Genomic DNA, 19,013 nt, shown 5'->3' with positions numbered 1-19,013 from the left:
ATCTAAGTAGAACTGTCTCCTAACTGTCAACTGTCATTTGTAAAGCTGTCACTTGTGATTTTCTAGTTGCAAGCTGCACTTGTCTTTTTGAACTTTAAAATTTCAAATCTGAAAAACGACCTTTATTTAATCGCTCATATCTCCGTGACCGTTTGTGCTAGAGACTTGCAGTAACTTTCATCTGAAAGCTTAGAATCGTGGCTTTCCTACGAACCTAGAACCGCATTGCTATCCCCTATAGTTTTGCCGTAATCGTGAAAAACGCACTCGCGAATTTTGCCGCGATTTGTAAATTTCTCCACGTGTAAAAAAAGCTGCTGCTGCTTGCCTTCCATTTGCCAGAAATTCGTTTAACCTGCTAACCATCCCTGCATCATTGCTAGTGTGAGCCTCGACTAATATTAACTAGATACCACTCACCCTGAATCTCTACAGGGAATTAAAAGCATTTTAGCATATTTTTCACTGAATTGCCAGCACATATCAAAGCATTTTGCCTGTGTTTTAAACTTCTGTAGTCTAAGTTGCTGGGTGAACTGAATTACGTTTGAATTGCATTTCTGAGAACTGTGTGCTTCCCTCCATTTCCTTGCATTGCATAAAAGGGGGGGGGGTGAATTGTCCAAGAAAGTGATTACATTGTCTTTTGCTGAAATCCTATCAAGTGATTTTTTGTACTGCATTTCATTCAACATTGCATCCATCTGAAATCTATAAAGCATTCTCTACCACATTATTCTTCTGTCCCTATTTACCAGTGTGCTACCTTATCCATTTCATGTCAACTCCTTAGTGATTATAAAGAAGTGTGCTAGTGCCAGATTCTCCGTTGTTAATCTTTCTCATATCAGATTAAGTGTGATATTCAATTATTAATTTATTATAAAGTGTGATAGATATATATTGCTTTACTTCTCAAATAAACCTTTTAATTTGCAAAACAGAACTACTTCTTGGCTCAGTGGGGTCAGGAGGATTCCAAGAGAGGGGTGTTATATAGGGGTAGTCATCCAGAACGCATGAACTGGACATAAAGATATATCAATAAGGGTTTTCATTCAGTATTATAGACTAGGCGTTGACTTAGCTGTAGTGTTGAATTGAATCCTCTTACAAATTGGGGGCTTGTGCCGGACGTCTGGGTTAGAATACCACTTGTGCAGCTTAATACAGTGTGCTAACTGACGGGATACATACATCCAGTCGGATCACCACGCTGTGTTACGCTGTAAAGCACTCCTCAAAAGGGACACTCCAAGAAAAGTTCTGTTCTGCAAAAATAAAATACAAACTTCTGTAAGTCAGGACAGAGACCAATCTCTAGAATGACGACCTTAGTAGACATGAAAATAGCCAGAGAGCACCTCTTGCATAAGCTATTTGTGAGAGGTGAATGGACCGAACAGGGCCAGGATGCGTGGTTGCAGGCCATCACACAACAGGTCACTGAAACAGGGTCAGATATATATAGAGATCAGGGTCCCTTACATGTGGCCCTGAGTGAACTATATATGGCTCCTAAAGCCAAAGAGGAACACAATAAGATTGCCAGGATAGCAGCATACCTGTACCTATACATGGGAGACATGCAGGATAGATGTGCTGAAAGCCAAAATCTGGCAAATAGGCAACAGATGGCATTACAGAAGGCCCAATCTGATCTGGACTCTTCTGAGCAGAGGCTGCAGAGGAGCCAGGAGTCAGAAAATGACAGCAGATGGTACATCACTAAAATAAAGGAGGATATGGATATACTGCAACAGGAAAAGGCTGACCAGGATACTAGATTTCTGGCCCTGCAGAAGGAGCACCAAGACAGTTTGGACTCCTTACTGCAGAGCCAGAAAAAGCTGGAGCAACAATTAGACTTTAACAGGGCATGCACGGAGCAGGTAGCCACCCTGCAAAGTCATCTAGATAGAGTGAAGGTAGAGAGCAACAAGCTGATTTTGAAAGACCTGGATACCCAGGCAGAGTTTGATGAAGAACGCCAGAAAGCTGGTGCCTTTCAAAGGCAGAGGGACGACCTGGCGGCACAAATGCAGGCTCTTAGTCAGGAAAGAGACGCCTTAGGCCAGGAAGTCTGCCATTTAAAAAGGAAAACGGAAGTAAATCAACTGGCCCACCAGGGACTGGGTGACCTCCAAAAAGAACACCAGAACTTGTTAGAGCACACCAGGAGGGTGGAGGATGCTCTAGCAAGAAAGGAGCAGGCCAATAGGGACACAGCTCAGGAGGTAACCCTCCTGCAGCAAAGACTGGCCCAGTGCTCCAGGACCAATCTGGAAACACAGAGAGAGAATGAGGCTCTCTGCCAGCGCAATGATAGACTCCAACAACAGGTAGCGATGCAGGAGAGACTGATAGAGTCTAGTAAGGCCTTAACTGAGGAACTGAAGGCACAAATGCAGGCTCTTGCATTGCAACAGGGAGCAGGGGCGGATAGAGATGAGGTTCGCTGGGAAATGGAAACTCAGGAGCATAACCTCAGGAGCCCCAGTACCAGAGGCCCTCATACCTATCAGTCCCTGGACTCTGCCACCCCCATGTCCCCTGGTGCACATGAGCACAGGGCCACAGGGATGGCAGATTACTATCCAGCTAAAAGTATGGGGCTCATAGGCCAGTACCACTCAGGAATGGAGGGGTGGGCATCCGGGTATGGACACCCAAGTACAGTACAGTTTAGTGGGGAACCCCGGGAGAATAGGCCCATTAAGGGCATCCTGAAAACCTCTGCCCAGTTAGGTCAGTGGGGGGGGGTACCCAGCAAATCCTGGCAGCAAGGAGGAATCTGAAGACTCCTCTGAACTGCGCGGGACACAGGAGACCAGGTCCCCACATTCTGCCAGCCATTCCCAGGCTCGCAGAATCCGGGAAAACCTGGAAGATCAGACAGGAACCTCTGGGAGCAGTGCCTCTGAGTCCGAGGACGAATGGACAAGGGTTACCCGAACCAAAAAGGCCAATAAGGCAAAAAGGGCCTTGCTTAAGGACCCCTTAAAGCAGATTAAGGCGATCAGGAGCGTCATCACGCCTTACCATAAGAACGCTAAGTTTTCTGTTTGGGAGCACTTAGAGTTGTTTGAACAAATGATGGAGACTTTCCATTTGAAGGACAGCCAAAGCTGTATTCAATATGTAAAGTGGACCTTCTCCCCGGAATACTCCAGTTTCTTTGCGGGGCTGGAGGACCAAAATCATTTAAGATGGTCCACCTATAAGGCGGCCATCTTGAAACATTTTTCTGTTCACAGAAATCCTCAAGAGGCTCGCAAGGCAGCCTACAATTTGCAATGTGGGGAGGATCAGGCCCCACAAGAATTTGTGCAGGAGTTAAAGCGTGCTTTTGCACAGACCACAAGAAGGGTGCGCACGGATAGCAGAGAATTTATTAATACGTTTTTCCATGCCTTGCCCAAATATATAATGACCCAGCTCGTGAGGGATTTTCACGAGAAAAGATCTTTAGACTAGGTCATTGAACAGGCTACCCGGATCTATGAGGTGCAGAAACCGGTAGATAGCAAAAGTAATGCCCAGAAAAACCCCAAAGCCAACAGCACCCCTGCTGCTGCCAAGGTGGCAGAGGTAAAGGTCACCCCCGTTTTGGATTTGGAGATGGGGGGGCCTAAAAACCTACCTGCACCTAATAATGCTAGGCCCAGAAGGTCCTCGGGCCAGTCACAGACAGGGAGCCAGGGAGGCAGCCCCACAAATGGGGTCCCTCGCTCTCCTGATTATGTAAGTCCCCGTTACAAGGGAAATCAGCCCATCCTGGGTTATGTGTGGACTCCTCCAGCCCAAGGGGGGGGATCCAGCCAAGCACCTAACCCAGGGAACTTCCCTCCAAACTTCCCACAGGAGGGCAGAAATTTACCAAACCCTGGGCAGAACTTTTTCCCCAGATATCCACCCGACTTTCAGCCCCAAAACCATCCATCCTTCTTTCCCCAATTCCCTGAGCCCAGACCACTGAATCCGGGAGAGGGGAGGCCAAGGGTGGAGGGGTACCCAAATCTTCCCAACCCGGGGTATTACCAGAGGAGGGACAGCTACCCTTCCCGGGATCAGCCCAGGGGAGAAAACAGGGCCCCGTATCAGCCTGAGCGGGTTTCCCAGTTAGAGCGCCAGGTTCAAAACATGGCACGGGATCTGGGTCACATACTGAGGGCTCAGCAGAACCCTCAGATCGGCATGCCGGCGCAGAACGCACCCAACTCTGGACCTGGTGCCCCAGAACAATGACGGGGGCAGCACCCCGATAACTCACAGGTTCCCAGGGAGGAGGCACAAAGGGAAGGGGGGTGTAAAGCCTTGGAGGAAGCTTCCTTCCTCACTTGTAAACAGCCCCTGGAAACCCAGGAACCGGAAACAAAATCTCTTGCCCCTGAAAGTCTGCCTCCTAAGGAGCAGAGGGGGGGTAGGAGAAACAAAAGACCCAAACAGACTCAGTTTGAGGAGGAGGTACAGATCTTCCAATTTGAGGGAGAGGGATCCTCAGAGGATCCTGGGAAAAGGATCTTCTCCTTCAGAGAGGGGGGAACTCCTCCCAAAGAAAAATGGGTCCCTAGGGATGCAAATCCAGACTGGGGAGATGGGGAGACTGAGCTACCGCCGCCCACCATCTCATCCCAGAACCAACAGCAAGAAAATCCCCTGGTTCAAACCCATCCTGGTGACTGCCTCCAAAAAGGGGGGGGGCGGCCCAGAACCGGAGCCAGGGGAACCCACAATGGCTCTGATCTCCAGTTGCCAAATTTTTCTTTCAGATTCCCAAGGCTCTCCACAGAATTCTGCCCAAATCTCTTCTCTCGCCATGTCCAAAACCAGAAAGTTAGCCAACCAGTTGTCCAAAAATGTGCATTATCTGTGCCCCCTTGAGGAGAAGGAGGGAAGATATTATGCCCCGGTACAAGTACAGGGGCAGGGTACAATTTTGGCACTGGTGGACACTGGATCTCAAGCTACCCTTCTCTCCAGAAGGGCCTTTGACGAACTGAATGCAGGAAGGGGAGAGAATTACCGAATTCCTCTCACCTCTCTTCCTGGACAACTCCAGAACTTTGACGGGAAGGAAATTCCTGTCGAGGGGACGGCAGACTAGGACATTAAGATCGGGTGACACAAGTTGAAACACCCGGTCATAGTTGTGACTCCAGAGGGCACCCCTTGTTTACTAGGGAATGACCTCCTGAGAAGGTTGTCACCCCTAATAGATTGCGTAAACAAGGTCCTCTGGACCCAGACTAGCCGACCAATCAAATTAAAACAGAGTGTTAACCATGTTAGTTTAAACGGCACCTGCCACATGGTTGAACAAAAATCTGACCAAGTAGAATTTCACTTCCAGAACAACCAAATTCCAGACGTGACAGTAATAGCAGTAGGACAACAGACTGGTGATGGGGGGTCCTCTCTATTTCTGAAAATCAACCTTCCTTCCAGTTTAAGGTGGTATTCCACGCTGGAAGGAAACACTCTGAAATTCTTTACAAATCCACAATCAGAAACTCCCACTCCTATAGTCCAGAAAGATGTGAAATCAGCTCAGAGCCTGGCTGATATTCAGCAAATTGGGGAGCAGTTGTTCATCCCTGTTCAGTTAAATGATGGGAAGGACTCTGTTCTCGCTCGAGTGTGTGTGAACAACGGTAAGAGCTTCATCAGCGAAGCCATGTTTCGCCAACTCCCAAAGGATCCAGCCATTCCCACCTTCAAACTGATAGACAAATGGGAAATGGACCTGGAAGCACCTAATTCCAAACATCTCCTGCCAAGCAGGTGTATGCTCAAAATCTCCATTGGCAACAAGAGCATAGTCCACAATTGTTGGGTCGTGCGAGACGTCCCTGCCGCCTTTTACTTAGGCAGTGACATTCTCAATCGCTTTGCCATTAGTTTGGACCTAATAAACTTCAAAGCTTGGTCCCGATTAGCGGATAATCCCATGAGCTTTGATGATCCAGAAAAAGCATTTAGGTCAGCTCAATTGCTACCTTATGCAGTTAAAATTCAGGTTAAAGAGGAAGTCACCATCCCAGAAAGGACCCGACAATTCTCCCTGGAAGTGAAAGTTAAAAGGGGACAAGAGTTGAAAAACCCTGATGCTTACATACATCTAAATGCTTCTCTCCAACAGCAAGGGTTGGGGGTAAACCCAACTCCATTAGTCAACATAGAACATGACACCATTCTAATAGAGGTGGATAACAGCGACTTAAAGAGTATTACTCTAGCCGCAGGTACCATTGTTGGAATGGCGGTTGATGACCGACATTTTTCCATTGATTTAGGTAATGAACTGTTAGGACCAATCCCCAAGGACTGTTTTGACAGTGACAGTGAGGACCATACAACACCAGACAGGATTTTTACCCGGCATGGGGGGAACTTCCTGGTGTACACTTCCTGCCCCTATGGTAAGGAAGATGTGACTTGTGACTTCAGGAGGGATGAGGTGATTTTCCAGGTCCATGAGGGCTGCCTTTCCCACCTGAAGCCTCCAGTCCAAATCAGCACTCTGACCAGGGACTTCTCCACCCAGCTGGAGGAGGCCGCTGAAATCGCCAAACCAGAAGTCTTTCCAGGCTTCAGGCAGATGGTGGAAGAGAGAGTCAACCTAGCTGATGCCTGTGTGACTCTGGAACAAAAGCAAAAGTTGAAACAAGTTTTCTTGGATTTCCAAGATCTCTTTGCGGTAGACTCATATGACTGTGGTCGCACTGACATCCACACAACAACAATCCCCACGGACCCTGGCATGACTCCAGTGTTTGTGAAGCAATATCGCTTGCCTCTCGCATCAATGGAGTCCCTTACTGAAATAATTAAGAACCTTGAGTCCAGGGGAATAATCCGTCCAGTCCACAGCACCTTCAATAACCCGGTGCTGGGAATATTGAAACCAAACGGCCAGTGGAGACTCTGCGCCGATCTCAGGGAGCTCAACAAACGGGTCCATACTTCCCGATGGCCTCTGCCCTACATTGACCAAGGGCTGGCCCAGATCCAGGGGTCACAGGTATTCACTGCAATAGACCTGACCAATGGATACTGGACCGTGCCTGTCAGTAGGGAGGACCAATACAAACTGGCTTTTACCTTTGGGGGCCAGCAGTACACATGGACCCGGACTCCCTTTGGATACCTTAACTCCGGTAATGAGTTCAATATTTTCCTACATAAGGCCATGCCCGACCCGGGTGCAAGGGGTAACCTGGTTTATGTAGATGATGTCCTCATCAAAAGTTCATCTGTGGAGGAACACATAGCGGAGATCCGTTATGTTCTGACCCAGTTGAGAGCCGCCGGAGCAAAACTTTCCTTTCAGAAAGCACAGTGGTGTAGAACCCGGTTAATTTCTTGGGGCATGAGATTACTCCTCAGGGTCTCTGTCCCCAGGAAAAGAAAGTGGAAGCACTTCAGAAACTGAAAGACCCCACAACTCTGCGGGAACTAAGGAGCCTCCTTGGACTGACTAATTACAGCAGAAAGTTCATTGAGGGCTAGGCAGAGATCACCAGACCCCTGATTCATCTCCTGAAGGGGGGGGTCAAGTGGGAATGGGGTCCAGAACAAGCCGAGGCAGTAAAACAACTCAAAAGAAGCCTTTCACAAGCGCCTTGCCTAGCTTACCCTGTCAGAAACAAGGAGTTCTTCTTGGAGACGGGGTTCTCTAATACGTGCTTGACGGCAGTATTATACCAAAAGCATGACAAGGTCAATAAAGTAATCTCATATGCGAGCAAAACTTTATCCTCTGTGGAGGAGAAATTCAACGATTGTGAGAAGGCACTCCTGGTGACGGTGTGGGCATTGAAGAATTACCGCCCGTTTATCCAGGGGGAGCACATCATAGTGGAGACTCCACACCAGCCTCTGCAATATCTCCAAAGTGACAGAATCCGGGCCGGAAATGTGAGTAATTCCCAAATTACTTCCTGGATTCTGTCAATGCAAGGCTTTCCTGTGGAAGTCAGATATGGCCAAAACAAGAAGAGTCCCCTCGCGCAAGGTCTGGCTGACTTGCATGATTGTGCCAGAGAAAACTGTCTCGAGGACGAAAGTCTAAAAATCAAGGACAACACGGAGGCATACCTTAATTCCCCACACAAAGTCTTTGAAGAGGACAAGTGTGAGGGAATGCCCACTGTCTATGTGGATGGATGCTCTTACCATGTTGACAACAACGGGGAGAAAGAACTGGTGGCCGGCGTAGGGAATGCATGGGTGAATGAGTCCCCAGAACCCTCCGCTGGATACAAAATTGGTCCCCGAAGTAGTCAGGTGGCAGAATTGATGGCTGTGCATCAGGCCATCCTCACTGCTGTCCAGCATCAACTCCGCGAACTGGTCATAATCACAGATTCGGATTATGTACGGAACGGGTTCGTGGAGCACCTGGTTAATTGGAAAACCAGAGGCATGTTATGTGCTAACAACAAACCCTTGAAACATGGGAAGTTGATCCAAAACATTGATGATCTGGTCACCTCGAATGAGATGACCATCTATTGGAAAAAGATCAAGGGTCATTCCAAAGTAGAGGGACCAGACAAAACTGGAAATGACTTAGCTGATCAGCTGGCCAAAACCGGGGCCATCCAAGGGGATCTAATTGAGATTGAGTCCCTGTTGGGGGAGATCCAGGTCACTGCTATCACTAGGTCCCAGACAAATGCTCACAACGACCTTTCAATTGCACAATGGAGTAAGGAGACCCCTGATGCTGATTTGATTACCGCTCAGAAGGGGGATCCAATAATTGGTAAATTTTACCAGCACCTTGAGGACCCTGAGAACTTTCCCCTGACGGATACCGATTACATTGGGAAAGAGGACCTAAGAGTGTTGATGAAGTGCCCAAAAATGTTCCGGATCCAAGACGGTTTGCTGGTAAGGAAATCCAAAGCTGGCCACGATCAGTGGGTGGTTCCTACCTCATTCCGAAGCCTGATGTTAAGTCACGCCCATGATGCGGCCACCGCCGGTCATAGGGGGTTTCACACAACATTGGAAATCTTAAGAGAGGTTGCATACTGGCCACACATGGGGCAGGACCTCGACCAATACTTGAAGGGGTGTCTTGTGTGTGCACAATTTCAGCCATCATCCCTCACGCACCGTGCGCCTCTCCAAAAGCGGGGGATGACCCTGCCATGGTCAGATTTACAAATCGATTTTGTAGGCCCTGTGATTCGCTCAGCTAGGGGGAATAAGTACATGTTGACTGTGACATGCTTGTTTACCAAGTGGGTGGAATGTCTCCCAGCCCCAAATTGCAAGGCAGAAACTGCAGCTGCCTTGATGATTAACCACATCTTTTCCCGTTTTGGTCTACCTCAAAGGATTGAGTCAGACAGAGGTAGCCACTTCACCAGTGAAGTGATGACAAAGATGTGGGAGATACTGGGGGTCAAGAGAAAGCTGCATATTGCTTATAGACCAGCTTCTTCTGGAGCAGTGGAACGCTACAACCGGACAATTGTGAGCATATTAAAGAAGTTTGTGGCAGATTCTGGGCCAAGTTGGGATATCCGATTACCTCTGGTCCTAATGGCCATCAGATCTACCCCTTCATCTGCAACCAAAATGTCACCATTTGAGTTGATGACTGGGCGCAAGATGGTGCTTCCTCAGCATTTGCTCTACAGGACCCAAGAGCAGACACTAATAAATGCCTCCACTACCCATGAGTATGTGGAGAATTTAAGGAAACACCTCCAACATGCTTTTGCTTATGCTCAGCGGAATCTAGAAAGATCAGCTGATAGCATGAAGACCCACTATGACCTGAAAACTTCCAGGAAGGAATATCAGGTGGGAGACCGGGTCTATCTATACAACTTCCAAAGGAACCAGGCCAAGCAGCGCAAATTTTTGCCTACATGGAAGGGACCCTTTGAGATCATCGACAAGATCTCCCCTGTGGCCTACAAAATCCACATCCCCAAAGGTCCTTTGGCAGCGGGGGAAGACAAGTGGGTCCACATAAACCAGTTGAAATGTTGCCATCCCAGGCACACTCTGCAACAACTGGAGGAATCCTCTGGAATCCTAGCGGGTACTGTCTCAGACTAATTCAGTTCCAACCATAAAACATACCACATCTAGTCTCTAAAATATTGTGATTTGCATGAAACTGTCTCTTAGTTATACTGTTTTTTTTTTTCAAAATAAGAATGTAATGTTTTGTTATGATGAAATGCATATGCTGCCCCACTATCTCAACAGTGGTGGAAAAACGTCTACGAGTAGGTATTGCCGCTTTTGCTTTATCATCCTAGGAGAGATGAAACCATGGAGAATGACCAAGGAGGACGATCCGGAGACCGCGAGCAGAGACGCAACGGGCCCGGGGTACCGCCCAATCTTCCCATCAGGACCGGCGAGGAGAACCGATCGATCAGTACCGAATGGAGGAAAAGATGCTGAACTGTGCCATCTATTGGAAGAAGATGAGGAAACATCCCAGGTCTTGCGAGTCCCATTCGTGAAATAGAATGGCCATCGCAAGAGGGGGGCTTGTGGGATGTATTTACCCATGCATCCGAGCCATACCTCAAAACTGTGCAGTACTGACATGGAAAACATCATGATGGCCAGAGCTTCCCAGAAAATGTACAGGGAAATGCAGGAAGAATAGGCTGCCACTCATTTTTGCCGATGTTATGGGCACAGAAGGACACTGCCTAAAACCACCATTGGACTACCCACACAGTAGTCTGAAACCATTGGGAATGGCAATGCTGATTGCCAAAAGCAAACCCATAACTGTTGGGAATTCATTTTCTTAAATCCCAAAAAGGGGTGCAGTACCAGTACTCACCACTATCCAAAAGCCGGCATTTTAAAACAACACCAGATTTTACTTTTTGCAAAACTGAATAAATGAACCCAAAACAGGCCAAAGAAAGACTTACTGAGAGGTGGATACAATGTAAAGTTATATTCTGAAGTGACTTGAAGGTTTATAACAAGACTGGCTGCGCTGTGGATTTCAGCAGTTTAAGTAAATTTGGACTGAAAGACACTAAAAAAAATATAAATGTTTAAAAGAAATGAGTGACCTACTTTGAGTGTCACATAGGTTGCAATTGTTTAAATGTCATAGTTTTAAACTTAGAATCAGCATTATAGCTGCATATGTAAAAATGTTTAGTTTATTTGAATGCAGAAACTGGGGAACAGAAGTGACATTTTATCTAAAAAAAAAAAAAAACTGGCTTAAGGAACTGAACTTTGCCTGGCAACTACCCGCATCAGGAGTGAAACTTGAGTCACAGCTGTGTTCCCAGGCCTAGCTGCCCTTTTGCTGCTCACACCAAAAGGGATATGACACTTCCCTGATTGAATTACCTGGGCTCTGCAGGAAATTGAACAAAGCCCTGTCCTGACTCAGGCAAATGTTTTATTGGCGGGAGTCGTAAATGGAGCTTCCTCTTGGCAGAAGCTGGGAGGGGCAGGGTCTCTGAGCTTGGCAGAAACTGGAAAGACTGGTTTCTGTACCATGTGACCTGAAAAGACACACCTCTATAGCCAGAATATGGTTTTAGAAAAAGATGAATAACTCATAGTACGGACATGTGAAAATTTTATAAATGACACCATAATTCTTGTGATTTTTCTGCCCACATTTTAAGAGGTTTTTAGAACCGGTGGCATGTTCAGGGGGGTTTTAGCGGAAAAGAGGATATTACTCAAAATGTGTGCATGTGAAAAATCTGACACTTCATCAACTAATGTCCATACTCCTTGCGCACATGTGTGTAAATTTGGGTCAATGTCCGGAATTGCAAAATCAGTTAAAAAGTGAAATATGTGCCATTTCTGAATGCAAGCTCCCAGGAAGAGCAGAGTTTGAACAGGAGATACCTCCTGTAATGCATGATGGGTGCATATGATTTTAAAACAATATGTACCTCTGCAAATATGTCTTTTGTTATCAAATATAGAATGTGTGCAATTTGACTGGGGAGTGTCCTCTCTGCAGGCTGTAAAATGACATCACTCTGACACAACTTAGCTCCCCCAATCAAGTGAGAAATGGAAGTTTGACCAATTAGAAGCTGAGAGAGAGGTAGGGTCAGTGATGCTAGAACACACCCATTTTAAAAACACATAAAAGCAGACAGACAGGACAGATAGGGACCTTCAAATCCATTTGCAGCTGGAAGCTCTGCCGGGAAAATCCATACCTTGCCTCCATCAAACCTCCAGAAAGCCAAACTAGAGACTTCAATCTATCCAGAACCAGAAACCCAGACCAGACCAGCAGAGTAGAGCTGACCTGTTAGCAGAACCAGAGAGAGCAGACCCAGATCACTGTGAAGTGCAGAGACCAGAGTCCAGTCCTAAACCTGACCAGATCCGTGGCAAGGCATATTTCTAATATATTGTGAGTACCTAGAAAACTGTGCAGAACCAATCTCCTAGTTAAAATAATATAATTCAATCTAGTTTAATCTAAGTAGAACTGTCTCCTAACTGTCAACTGTCATTTGTAAAGCTGTCACTTGTGATTTTCTAGTTGCAAGCTGCACTTGTCTTTTTGAACTTTAAAATTTCAAATCTGAAAAACAACCTTTATTTAATCGCTCATATCTCTGTGACCGTGTGTGCTAGAGACTTGCAGTAACTTTCATCTGAAAGCTTAGAATCGTGGCTTTCCTACGAACCTAGAACCACATTCCTATAGTTTTGCCGTAATCGTGAAAAACGTACTCGCGAATTTTGCCGCGATTTGCAAATTTCTCCACGTGTAAAAAAAGCTGCTGCTGCTTGCCTTCCATTTGCCAGAAATTCGTTTAACCTGCTAACCATCCCTGCATCATTGCTAGTGTGAGCCTGGACTAATATTAACTAGATACCACTCACCCTGAATCTCTACAGGGAATTAAAAGCATTTTAGCATATTTTTCACTGAATTGCCAGCACATATCAAAGCATTTTGCCTGTGTTTTAAACTTCTGTAGTCTAAGTTGCTGGGTGAACTGAATTACGTTTGAATTGCATTTCTGAGAACTGTGTGCTTCCCTCCATTTCCTTGCATTGCATAAAAGGGGGGGGGTGAATTGTCCAAGAAAGTGATTACATTGTCTTTTGCTGAAATCCTATCAAGTGATTTTTTGTACTGCATTTCATTCAACATTGCATCCATCTGAAATCTATAAAGCATTCTCTACCACATTATTCTTCTGTCCCTATTTACCAGTGTGCTACCTTATCCATTTCATGTCAACTCCTTAGTGATTATAAAGAAGTGTGCTAGTGCCAGATTCTCTGTTGTTAATCTTTCTCATATCAGATTAAGTGTGATATTCAATTATTAATTTATTATAAAGTGTGATAGATATATATTGCTTTACTTCTCAAATAAACCTTTTAATTTGCAAAACAGAACTACTTCTTGGCTCAGTGGGGTCAGGAGGATTCCAAGAGAGGGGTGTTATATAGGGGTAGTCATCCAGAACGCATGAACTGGACATAAAGATATATCAATAAGGGTTTTCATTCAGTATTATAGACTAGGCGTTGACTTAGCTGTAGTGTTGAATTGCATCCTCTTACAACTTGCACCCATGATCCAAACATAGCCATGAAGCTGTCTGGGAGGAAGCAGGAGGAAGGTGTTCTTGTGTGTCTGTTTCATATTTTTTGTTGGGAGTATTTGACGGAAGTGGATAGTACACCACTGTCTGAAGGGCTGCTTACAACCAACAACGATGAAGCAATCCAATTGATCGTACACGCCACATTCCTGCTTCACCGTGGTGATTCCTTCCCAGCTTTGTGGGTTTAAAGTCCTGCATTTACCTATTAACACTACACATAGAGGCAGGGTTTGAAATTGCCAGGGGCTGGGAGATATTTAGCTCCTGGTGATTGCCATGGGGAGCCTGGTTATCTTGGAACCAACAGCTACCAGGAGCTACTTTTGACTCTCCAGGCCAGTGGTGCCTTACAAATATAGCTATGTGGTATTAACTTTGTAGGTTTAAGATTGTGTATAAAAGCAAATAAAGTGCACAACTAAGGGATATTTAAAGCATATTGTCTAAAATATAATAGACACAAACTTAAGAGTTTACATGTTGCGCACAAGTTAGATTTGCTGTGCGCTATGTACTAATTCCTGGCTCCCAGAGGTATCCCCCCTGCCTAACAGGTGAGTACCAATACCCATGAGCAGCTTTTTGTTCCTCGTCAACAAATCCTAATTTAGATCCCTGTAGAGATTTCGTTGCTGATTCACCAAATTGTGCACCACTTCTTGTGACATGTTTCTCATGTTGACATTTGGGGTTTTGTAAGAATTTACAGAACGCCTGCCCCCCTGGATGGTCACCTATATTAGGGTGGGTGCAGCCTTCAGGATTCTTAATTTATAATGTTGATATGAAAACACTACATTCACCATTAGCACCCTGGCATGGGGAGCCAGCCAATCAGGTGGCTAGGAACGTGACCTTGAACCGGTGGTGACAGCCTGCGTTCCATGCCGCCTGATGGCCCACTCCCCTGCTGCCATCTTCCCCCACACTCCGTCCCCTTATTACTATTTTTGTGTTTACCGCCTACGTACCATATTTCGTCTATGGCAGCACTCGCTGCCACAGCCGCACCTTACGCTCTGGTCCCGACAGTCATTATGAAAAGGGAAGAGCCCCGCATTCCCTTTCCATGGAGGGCATCTTGGAACAGTTTTTTCGTTCCATGAATGGGATGCTGCGAGGCGCCCCGTTCATAGAGCGAAAATACTGTAAATTACCCCCGTCCTAACCCATGGGACGGGTGCTAATGGCCTTATGTACCCCTACCACGGGCATCACCTGGGGAATAACAACTCGGGGTGCACGTTAACTGCCCTTGCTTCGCTCGGCCCGTTAAATCAGGCGCCGGGCCATTCCCCCCGGTGAGACCCGTGGAACGGGTACATAACGCCACATTAGCAGTACCAATGCATTCGACATTTAAAAGCAATTTGTTTTAATTTAACACTCACTTTGTGAGATTGTAAAACTTACTAGAGATTTCTAAATGACAGATCTAATGAAATCAGATGTCATGAGATGGCAGAGAGAGGTTTCTGCAATATGAATATCCCTTGCAGTAGCTAGATAACAGCTTGTAAAATCTCATGGAGGAGTCATGGTTATATCAGTAGAGCATTTACTGTACTGTGATTATTTGTTAGGTCTCTTAATAAAAAAGAAACAAAGAGCAGGTGCTGTTAATGAATAGAGATGATCTTATTGACAAAAACAAATACTCACGACACTTTGCCTGGCAAATACAGGAGCAGAGGAACAACAGGCGAATCCTCATTGCCATAAATAATGAACCCCATTGCATTCAGCTTCTGCCTGAAGTATTTGGTGTTTTCTGCAAGTTGCCGTACTCTTTCAACCCCTGGAAAGAAAAGACACACAATAAATTCAGATCTTCTAAATACTTGTTCAAGCAAAACACAAAATCAACCAAAACGAGTTTCAGAATCTTTAAGCTCTTTATAATAGTTCAATAATCAAGATTATCAGTCGCTTTGGGATTAATATGTACATCACAACAAATACCCCTGTTTCTTGGTGGCCCCCATTTATCATCACTTGTGCCATGCTGTTTGCCTGCAGTTTAATTCCTGCTTTTGCTTCCTCTAGCTAGGAGCTACAAAACGTGGTTACTCATTTCATCCTATGAGATGAAATGAGTAACCACATTTTGTAGCTCTGAGTAGAAGTACAGCCAGTGTGACTGGGACATTTTTACCTATTTAATAATCACCTAGGGCACAATATCGGATTTGTCTTCCTGCCCATGTGAATGTGATCAACAGGTTGAATACAGAAGCAAACTGAGTCCTGCTTGGTTTTCTAACAGAAACACAGACTAGTTAATTTGCATTGCAGTATAACGATCATTTGAGAAGTCTGAAAAGCCAACCAGTTGTATACCTTTTCAGAAGACAACATTGTTGTTTTCTATTAAGAATGCCAAACCAACTTGATCCATACAAAAACATAGCATATGCCCTCAATATGTCTCGCTTTTTTCGTTAGTCTATGTGTCCATGAAAATATACATTTCACTTCCCATACACACACTCCCATACACACGGCCTTCCAGCCAATCTGTCTCATAGGTAAACATGGGGCATACGTTGAAATCTTGCTTCCCTCTAACCTGGGGCATGAGGTGAAATCTCATTTCCCTTTAAACATGTACACATTTATGAGGGAGATGGATTGGGACCACTATGTAGTCTTTCCAAAAAAGAGTGCTTGCAATACATCTATTCAATGCAATTTCCCAAAGTGTTTCCCAGCATCTTCCACACCCCTTGGAAATGCCAACACCACTTCAGAATATTCTAAATGTTAGCCATGCCAAGAGGGAAAGTGGATGGAATTTAAAACGCATGTTATTCATCAAACCATTAGTAATGAAGGTCTCAGTCAAAGCCTGGTTTCTAATCCTTAATACTGGTTTAAATTAAAAAGCTGCAGCCTTGCAGTTTTGACTCACAACCACGTGTTCGTGCCTGTGAACAGAATCTGAATGATAAAATAGGATCTTGTCCAGACTTTCTATTTCCAAAGCCAAACAATTCAGGTATAGTGCTGTCATGGTACAATACTACCATTGTACATGAATATTACACAGCCACGGTAATGGCTGTGTAGTTATGGTTAAGGTGCTGTTTCCATAGGAAGAGCCCTTTTTGGGTGGCTTATAACTTCGCTCTCTCTGGACGAATCCTCACCAAACCTCGCATGGAAGGTATATGGGTCACTCTGAATTGTTTTGCAAAGTTTGGTGAGGTTTGGTCCAGGGGGGGCAAAGTTATAGGGGGGGTCCCAAAACTTCTTTTTTTCCCATAGACAGAATGGGGAAAATACTTTGCTCACGCCTACAGCCCAAACCGCGGGACGGATTTTCACCAAATTTGGACCAGGAGAAGGGGCTTGGTCCCGAAAGCGTGCTTTTGCTAATTTGGTGAAAATCCGTCCAGTAGTTCTTTTAAAAATGACCAAAAAGTAGGTCACAAAAAATGAGTGATATCTATGTTCGGTCCACAGACACACTTCCCTGTTCGGTCCGTGGACAGTGTCCTGATTGGCCAATCGGCTTGCGTCATGTCCGCGGACATGCAACGTGTTCGCTGATTGGACGGTGAAGAGCGTGAAGTGCGTCAGATTTTTGGAAACGCCCGCCATCTTGGATTCGCGGACAGCGCAGTGAAACTTGGTGGAAAAATACTATTTAGTAAAGTGTTTTGGTGTGCAAGACTGTTTGGGGAGGGTGGGGGAGTAAGAGATGGGTAAAATGATGTATTTATTTAGGTGGCAGGCACCCCTGTTGTGTTCGTTCTGACTGCGGACAATATGGGTGTCTTGAAATGTTCCATAAATAAAGGAAATGTGGTGTCTTGAGGACACTAAGCCGGTCCGTATGGTTCGTAGGCAAGCTGAAACTGTTCTAAGAACACATCAAGTGTCCTAGGATGTTCGTAAATAAACAAAATGGGGGTGTTCTGAGGACGCTAGAACTGTCCAAATTGTTCGTAAGTAAGCTGAAACTGTCCTAAGAACACACGCGGTGTCCTGAAATGTACGTAAATAAACGAAATGGGTGTGTCCTGAGGAAGCTATGACTGTCCGTATTGTTCGCAGGCAAGTTAAAACTGTTCTAAGAATACAGACGGTGTCCTGAAATGTTCGTGAATAAATGAAATGGGGTTGTCCTGAGGACGCTGTCCGTATTGTGCGTAGGCAAGTTGAAATTGTTCTAAGAACACATTATGTGTCCTGGGATGTTCATAAACAAAATGGGGGTGTCCTGAGGATGCTATACATGTCCATACTGTTCGTAGGCAAGTTGAAACTGTTCTAAGAACACATCAAGTGTCCTGGGATGTTCGTAAATAAACAAAATGGGGGTGTTCTGAGGATGCTAGAACTGTCCAAATTGTTCGTAAGCAAGCTGAAACTGTCCTAAGAACACACGCGGTGTCCTGAAATGTTCATAAATAAACGAAATGGGTGTGTCCTGAGGATGCTATGACTGTCCGTATTGTTCGCAGGCAAGTTAAAACTGTTCTAAGAATACAGACGATGTCCTGAAATGTTCGTGAATAAACAAAATGGGGTTGTCCTGAGGACGCTGTCCGTATTGTGCGTAGGCAAGTTGAAATTGTTCTAAGAACACATTATGTGTCCTGGGATGTTCATAAACAAAATGGGGGTGTCCTGAGGACGCTATACCTGTCCATACTGTTTGTAGGCAAGTTGAAACTGTTCTAAGAACACATCAAGTGTCCTGGGATGTTCATAAATAGACGAAATAGGTGTGTCCTGAGGACGCTATGCCTGTCCATACAGTTTGCAGGCAAGTTGAAACTGTTCTAAGAACACTTGCGGTGTTTTGAAATGTTTGTAAGTAAACGAAATGGGGGTGTCCTGAGGACGCTATACCTGTCCGTAGTGTTCGTGGCCAAGTGGAAACTGTTCTAAGAACACTTGTCATGTTCGCGGACATTAAAAGTGCCCATATGGCATAGTTAAAAGGTTTGTCTCTATGGGTGTGATATGCTACGGTGGTTGTGGCCAGGGCATAGAGTCTTGGGAGCATGGCTGCATGGCCATGCTCCCAAGACCCTATGCCCTGGCCACAAACATCGCAGCATATCACACCCATAGTGGCTTATCCAGTCTTGGGTGCATGGACAAGACCAAATTTATAAACACAGAAGTTATAAGTCACTATGGGTGTGATTTGCTGCGATGGTTATACTTATTATAATATACTTACTGTTTGGTTTAGTAACTGAAGTACATGTATTCCTTGTTAATTTCTGTGATAAAAGAAAAGATCATGTTAGTATTGGTAGTTTGTAACGACTTATAACATTGAATAATCAACATTTTTTTTGACCCTCATATTTAGTAGATTACAAACCAGTGTACTGTGGAATTTTATCAGTTTCTGTGTTTGTTGTTAAAATCATTGGG

The 19,013-nt window shown here is 45.3% G+C and overlaps 1 protein-coding gene across 1 annotated transcript in view; it reads right to left on the bottom strand.

Moving 5' to 3' along the window:
• Nucleotides 1–19,013, bottom strand: part of LOC138467979 (serine palmitoyltransferase 3-like) — a 1,171,530-nt gene that overhangs the window by 99,290 nt on the left and 1,053,227 nt on the right. The window contains exon 10 of the mRNA XM_069608334.1: nt 15,279–15,414. Within this exon, the coding sequence (XP_069464435.1) occupies nt 15,279–15,414 (136 nt within the window). The remainder of the gene's footprint in view (nt 1–15,278; nt 15,415–19,013) is intronic.

Source organism: Ambystoma mexicanum, chromosome 4q (genome assembly GCF_040938575.1).
Source record: "Ambystoma mexicanum isolate Mex_15411 chromosome 4q, UKY_AmexF1_1, whole genome shotgun sequence".
Classification (NCBI taxonomy): Eukaryota; Metazoa; Chordata; class Amphibia; order Caudata; family Ambystomatidae; genus Ambystoma; species Ambystoma mexicanum.
The sequence above is the reverse complement of the archived record's forward strand: the minus strand, read 5'-3'. Positions and strand labels throughout refer to the sequence as shown.